At 33.8% G+C, this 7,304-nt stretch overlaps 1 protein-coding gene across 1 annotated transcript; it reads left to right on the top strand.

The window, feature by feature from the left end:
- Positions 1-5,464: 5,464 nt before the first annotated feature.
- Positions 5,465-6,060, top strand: GCK72_013134 (uncharacterized protein; the record flags this gene model as incomplete). The annotated part of the gene is made up of 3 exons (XM_053729670.1): positions 5,465-5,557; positions 5,676-5,762; positions 5,896-6,060. The coding sequence occupies 3 exons, from the start codon at positions 5,465-5,467 to the stop codon at positions 6,058-6,060; spliced, it is 345 nt and encodes a 114-aa protein (XP_053584442.1).
- Positions 6,061-7,304: the final 1,244 nt, after the last annotated feature.

Consider the following 7,304-nt stretch of genomic DNA (forward strand, 5'->3'; position numbering starts at 1 on the left):
GAGAATCGTTGTCAGAATAGGCATTCAACCCAAGTAGATGATTTGTTATCAACTTGAACTAAATAGACAATTCACGTATTAGTGATCTGAAAGGGCACTTGTTTATCTCACTCGACACTCGCAAAGCCAATGTTTCAAGCATAAATTATAACGAACTCGTGAAGCATACGAGTATTGAACCCTGCGTTCTTCTACTACTGCAAAAACCGACTCTAAAATCTAGGCTCCTCCCACTTTCGCAACTTTGCCGCATGTTTGATGTAAAAACAGTGCTACACTATCTCATGCAGTTTTCGCTGGCAATCGACTATGTGAATAAAAAAACAGTTTTTTTCCGTTTTTTCCAGTAAATGCATCGAGGGAAAAAACGTTGTTTTTCAGAGGTGAATAACCCCTAACTGTTTCATACCCAGCTGATAGATGGAGATTATGACAAACGACTTGTTTTTCCGTTTTCGACTCAATCCAGAATAGAGCGCTTTTCCAAATCGGAGATACCAAAACTGCTGTGAGCACAGAAAGTTTCTGTTTTCGGGACACCAAATATTGTTCAAATCAAGTGTGGCCAATACTGTTTGAAAAAACATAACATTTTATAGATGTGCTCATTTCGCATGAAACCATGACGGTTTGAGGATGAGGTTCTATACCAATAGCTCTCCAGGGAACAAAAATAGTCAACTATGAAAATGAAGCTTTAGGCTTGATGTACACAAAAAGTGACACTTTTGGATTTTAAGTAACTTTTAAAAATATTTCACATTCAACTGAAAACAGAAAATATTGACATAATTTTTAACTTTGATTAAAATTGAAAATAAGAGTTGTCACAACAGCGAATCAATGCAAAATTATTTATATGGAAATAAAAACTTTGTGAAACAGAAAGTCGTCGAAACGGTTGGCGTTTTTGAATCTACGACTATCCGAAATAAAAGCGTTAAACTTTTCAGAATTTTATGAAAGAGAAACTTTTGGAAACATGTGAAACAACAGTTCAGTGTGAATCTGTGTCATGGATTGATTTTTAGTCATAACTAATACGAAATAACTCACTAAGATATCAGAGACGAAATTTTCCTAAAACGTAAACAGGTCAGATGAAACCGAAATTAACTTTTATCATTTTCTGTTTCAACTGGTTCATTTGTCTTTCTATTTTCAAGAACATCTTACTAGTTGCCTTCCATTATCTTGAAAAGTAGTGTTCCCTCCTCCCGTCCGTATCTAAATTTGTAGTCTTACCCGAATGTCAATACGACCTACCTCTACCCCTTAACCTGCCTTTGGCACTCTCTAAATGTTTACTTTGTGAAAAATTCTAAAGTCAATAAAGCCGTCATTCGGTTTCTCTTTTCCCCCTGGTAAAGTCACATTCGCCTGTGAACCCTTTTCGACATTTTAAACATGATGGTGGGTTTTTTTTCAACATTTTTTAAAACTAACAAATGTAAAATTAAACTCGATCACCTCCTCTTTCTCTTCCATGCAATCTTTGCAACAGTAGTTTTTTTTTCATAATTTTCATTTCTAATTGTTTACTTAAAAATCGATGAAACCCCAGACAAATTCATGTGAAATGGCGAAAATGTGGTTTTTAGCAAGAAAACAGAATAATAAGTTTAGGGATCAGTGACCAGGGAAACCCTATAATGATCATAATCGGAATGTAGGAAAAATGAAATTTCAGATAAATTATTGTGATTGTGGCCAGGTGATAGTTGGTAGACGAATGTTTCGATCTCAATTCTACTCTCTGAATTTTGTGAAATTCGAGAATATTCTTAAGAATCCGGTAATAGTTTGAGTTGAACGGGAGACTAGTCATTGTTTTTTCGAAACAGCAATTGTTCTTTTTCGGAAAATTCTCTGCATCTCAGTTTGTTATCCACTAATTTTGTTAGCTAATCTATTCTACGATTCTGGTAGCTACAAAGGGTCATCTAAAGTATCGGAACTGTTTTAGAAGCTTTTTTAATATTCCCCCGAGTATCAACTTTCATATAAATACATACGCTAGTGTCCCTGGGATGATTAGAAATCCTTGATGAATTGAAATTTCAAAGTAATTTGAAACCGAGTAGAAGCTTTGAACAATTTGGAATGAAATTGCGTGAGTTGACTCACTTTTCCAGAAACCATTAAGATTCAGAATCTCATGTTCGCTTTAGTTCACAGAAGACAAACTTGAACCACTGTTTCAAGAAAATTTCAAAATTTTGAGTTTTTTTAATTGTAGATTGGTTCCGCGCTTTGTACATATTTATTTTACCTGAAACTAAAAAGAATTTTCCAGCACATATTTTTCATCGTTAGCTCAGAACTTTGACTTCTACACTGCAATTTCTAAAAAAGCACTGTTTCAAACGGCTTTCATAATTTTCGGCTGAAAAAAAATTTCCATTCTCATACTGAAATTCAGTTTATTTCATTTTCAAGAAAATCAGTAACTTTGATTTGTGTGTACTCATAGTGTTACTGAAAATGCAGATATTGATGCAGCAAAGCTGATGAAAAGTGATTTCCGAGCACTATATCCTTCCTTTTACGTTATGGAATTTCAAGTTTCACTTTTCAAGGATTTATCTTGACCAGTAAGTTTTTACTATTAGAAACAAGAAATATAAGAAACATACTAAAAAGTGATGAGTCCTGTTTCGAAGTAATGATAAATTGCGAGCAGGTAAACTAGAATATTGTGCATTCTGAAATCGCATGTCGTTAATTATCACAGTTGTTAATGTACCAAGATTTCAACAAAGTTCATCCAAAACTCATATCCAAATATTCATACTTGTCAAATCACGGCTCGTCCCGGCCCGTGACAAGTATGCAAATATCTTTTCCAAAACTGTTCCATGAAGTTAGATTCTCCTCGGAAATTTTTAGCAATATTCACTGTTTCAGTAAACTGGGAAATTCATTTTTCTGATTTTGTTACATTGGGTCTTTCGTTTGCCTCAAAAAATTTGAATGAATTTCGAGTAATTGATCACTTGTTGTACAAATTTCGGTAATGAACTGTTTGGCCTCTCTCTGGCACTCTCAAGTTCCATTCGGTCAATCCGGAACTTAATAATTTAAATATCTCAACTTGGTGTAATTACGGTTTCAGTAACTCACAATGTACGAGACCTTAATTTTTTTTAAATTGGTAACGCGAAGGCTTATTAACCGATTGAATTAGTTTTAAATTACTCGAAATTTCACAAGTTCGCTGTTTCACTAACATTATCAAGCCATCCACGTATTCAATGTTTTGTTATATCCACCAGAATTTTCGACAAATCCAAAACTTTGTTTCAGAAATGTTGTTCTTCAAAAATTTGACAATGATGGAATGAAAACTATTTCGCAACCCTCTATGACTCATCGCATTAGTTTCTCCTTCTGACTCCTATCATCAATAGAATTCCGAACAGGAAAACATTCCAGAGAGAATGATATGATGACAATGACACACTTCTCTTGTTATATCGATATTGATACTTTCAGTTAAAAAAAAGTATAATGCGAAACTAAAAATGTTTTCATTCTGTTTCATGTCCTCTTTTCTCTGGACCAGATCAAAATTTTTTAGTCGTTTTCAAATTTTATAAATATATTTCTGACTTCTGATTTTCTTGAAAAGTTAGTTTTTCTCTTTGAACTTCGTCGATGTTTCTTCTGAATCATTCCATGTTATAGTATACAGTACGGTGTAAAATTCTAATCGCACCAAGTTGTAAACTATGAAACTGTAGTAAAATCGCTTCATAAACTTGACGAATCGATGAAACAAAATCGAAAGTTCTTTATAACATTTCAGAAACTGTAATAAGTAATAACTAACTGATGCTCTCTGAGATTTTCAGCTGAATTTTTTTCAATGATGCATTTTTTCGAAGTTTTTTCAGTTTCAGTGAAAGCAGTATGAATGGGATTACAAATGTACATAGTATCATAGTCTACTAGATCTCAGTCTTCGAAAATAACAAAATATTCTACAATAAGAACATCGAAAAGCTTCCATGTATCATACATTCGGGCTGAAATTCGAAATTTTCTCCCCCAGCCTAGTTTTTGAAAAATAATTTCCATGTTTCTGACTATCCTTTTGAACCTGAACGAATTTTGCTTTCAGTGACATAAGAATATCTCATGACTATCTGGATGACTCACGATTTAACCACAAACTTTATAATGTCAAAAACAAGTAGGATTATTCAAATTTTAATGTTCCTGGCATTCTACTCAAAAACGGTGAACTTTCACAAAATTTCTGTTTTCACAACTTTTTATCATTCGTTCACTGAAGTACATTGGCTTTATATTTTTGCTTTCCATGCTAAAAAATCACATCTGTTTTATTGAGATTAATCAAATGAACTCTCTTTTTCAATATCCATGAAAAACACATAAGCCACGAGACGTGTGACGTCTCAAATCCACCTCTCGCTCCCTCTTGTTTTCTTGTTTTTCCGTGTTGCCTAGCAACTCCAACTCTCTATTTCTCTCTTTCACATGCGCATATAACTCAGTTTCATAATGCTGCATTATAGATTTTCGGGTTTGGTTTTTGCTTGGATTCACTTTGATCACCAGCGGTCTTACTGAAAATATTGAAGTTTGTCACAGAGTTATGTTTGAAAACTAATTAACTTCTGCTCCATTTCGTTTCGAGCTCTTCTTATTTCTGAAACAAGTCGTTATCCCATTACTTGCAGTTCAATGTATAGCGAAAAAAAAATATTATGAAAGCGAAAAAAACATCCAGGAAATTGAAGAATTTTCTGCTTCACATTTCCATGTTCACTTCCCAAACATTATGATATTCACTAGAGATTTTACCTGAAGTGGCAATTTTTTCTATGCGACTTTCAATACCAAGGCTACAATAATCACTCATGAGCGGTATAGCAGATTTTTAAATATTGCGACAAGGAAATCGGAGAAAATTCTCTCCCAACGTAACACCAGGGTTTCCATCAATCCAGTATTCAGACGCAGCAAACAAAATCGATTACCCTTTTTAGAGTAATGCACCTGAAAGATTTCTGTTTTGTCTACTGCTTATCAAAAACTAATGTTTTGTTTGAAACTAATAGAATTCCGACATGGCTAACATCTTCCAGTCAAAAACTTTACGTAATCCATACTTGTCAAGCTCGGTCCAAAGGGCCGGATAACTGGCGGCAAAGTTCAAAATTCTTTTTTTTGTTTTGAATTTTTTTTGCGAAAAAGTCAAACTTTCGACTATGATTCAGAATCAAAAGAAATTCTGAAGAATCATCAAAAACGTTCACATTTTCGATGAAAAGTTGAAAAATGACAAAAAATGTATTCTTTGTTTTTTGAACTCAGGTCTTCGGTCCTTGAAAATTTTGACGTAATCTCTATAAGTTCTACTCATTCAAATTATCTTCTTGAAAACTTATAATTTACTAACTTGTTCACAATTTGTAACCACCACTTTTTTCAGTCAATGGAAAACGACAACAGTAACAAGAAAAACGACAATGTCCAACAACAAGAGAAAATGCAGAATTTGAGGAATCAAGTGGATTCTGTTAAAGCGGTTAGTTGAATGGAATGCTGCCTTGGAATAATTTTTAGATCTAGAACTTCTGTTTCAATCATTTTTTGAAACAGGGGGAGAAAAAGAAAAGTAATACCATGATTTTTCTATATTCCAGGTGATGGTGGACAACGTGGAACGAATTCTGGAACGAGGAGAGCGATTAGACAATATCGAGAGAAGAACAGAGCAGTTGAATGCGACGGTTTGTGTTTATTTTTAGTTTCGAGAACTCCAGTATTGTATAAAATGAAAAGTATCACCTTTTTAATACTGTTCCGTAACATTATTATCTGAAATGACATTTTAACGGAGCAATGTTTGATTTACATTTCCAGAGTGCCAATTTCAAATTCACCGCCCGTAAAGTGCAACGAAAGTTTTGTATGTTGAATGCGAAATGGACAATTATTCTGGCAATCGTCATTCTTATCGTATTCACCGTACTCCTTCTTCTCATTCTTCATTGGACTGGAGTCATTGGAAAGAGGAATAATGATTGATTCTCTGTGTGTGAATTTTTTGTCATAATCATCATACTTATTTTGTTGAGAAAATTGTAAAAAAAAGAAAAGTAAAGAGTTTTTCTGAAATTTGATGGCAAATTTTACAGACTGCCGTAAATACTGTATTATAACGGCACCTGTAATAGAACGGCACCTGTATTATAACGGCACCCCATCTATACTCAGAATTCATGAATTTGATTATCCCGGTGTCTTTTTTTGGTTCTGATTAGAAGCAGCGTGATTAGTAACTTCTTGATCAGTCGATAGAACTCCCAAAAAATGTTTTTCCGGTAAATTTTAATAAGTTTCTGAAACCATAAAATTTCTCTGGGAGCCGGTTGAAAAATATAACGGTATGCCGTTATAATACAGTATTTACGGTATTTTCCGTTTTTTTTTTGAAGGTGGAAATATTGCAGACTTAAGTGTGAAGGCGATTATGGGCAAGAGAAAAAAGAATGCACGAACAATGCACTTCAAAAATAGACAGTTCTGAGAATGAAATGAAACTCAAAATTAAAAAACCTATTTTTTCGGTTTCACAAATGTATTTAAATTGAACGAAGTTGAGCAACTTCAATTGTTGAGCAAACTAAGGACTTCTGTTTACATCGAAACATTCAGTTCAGTTTTCACGATAAAAATCTCACCAGAATTAGGCAGTAGACGTCGTACTTTTTGTCTTCGGGGATGACGCATGATTATAGTACTCAGTTGCTGTTCTGAAGCATCAACATATTAGTTCAGTTTCATACTTTCTATGTGTAACGGTTCGTCTTTTTAGAAACTGTTCCTTCTGATTCGAAATATCTAAACTGTTTCTGAATGAAGAACAAAGGGTAATGTGACATCGACAACTTCCGGTGTTGCCAATGGTGCTGGTTGAATTTCAATAGAAAATAAAAACAGTTTCAATAGTTTGTAAAAAGCAGATTCGTTCAGTAAAAAAAGTTTCAATCGCTAACTGTAATCTTATTTTTTCAGACAAATCTAGAATTCAAATATATTTTTGTGAATCAAAGATGTGATTACTCAAGAGCAGATTTCTAATCAGTACTGTCGGATTAGCAAAATTTTGAGTATACATAAACAGTGAATCAAGCAATTTCGTGCAGCTGTAATAACAAAAGTTAGAAATCTGAAGATCTGTTTTAGGGGAACTATAGAAGTGTGACATGATTAATGGATCTGTTCGGGTTACACGATTTCTGCTAACACTGTCGAAGAAATGCTTTGGA

Source organism: Caenorhabditis remanei, chromosome IV, assembly GCF_010183535.1.
Source record: "Caenorhabditis remanei strain PX506 chromosome IV, whole genome shotgun sequence".
NCBI classification, from domain to species: Eukaryota; Metazoa; Nematoda; class Chromadorea; order Rhabditida; family Rhabditidae; genus Caenorhabditis; species Caenorhabditis remanei.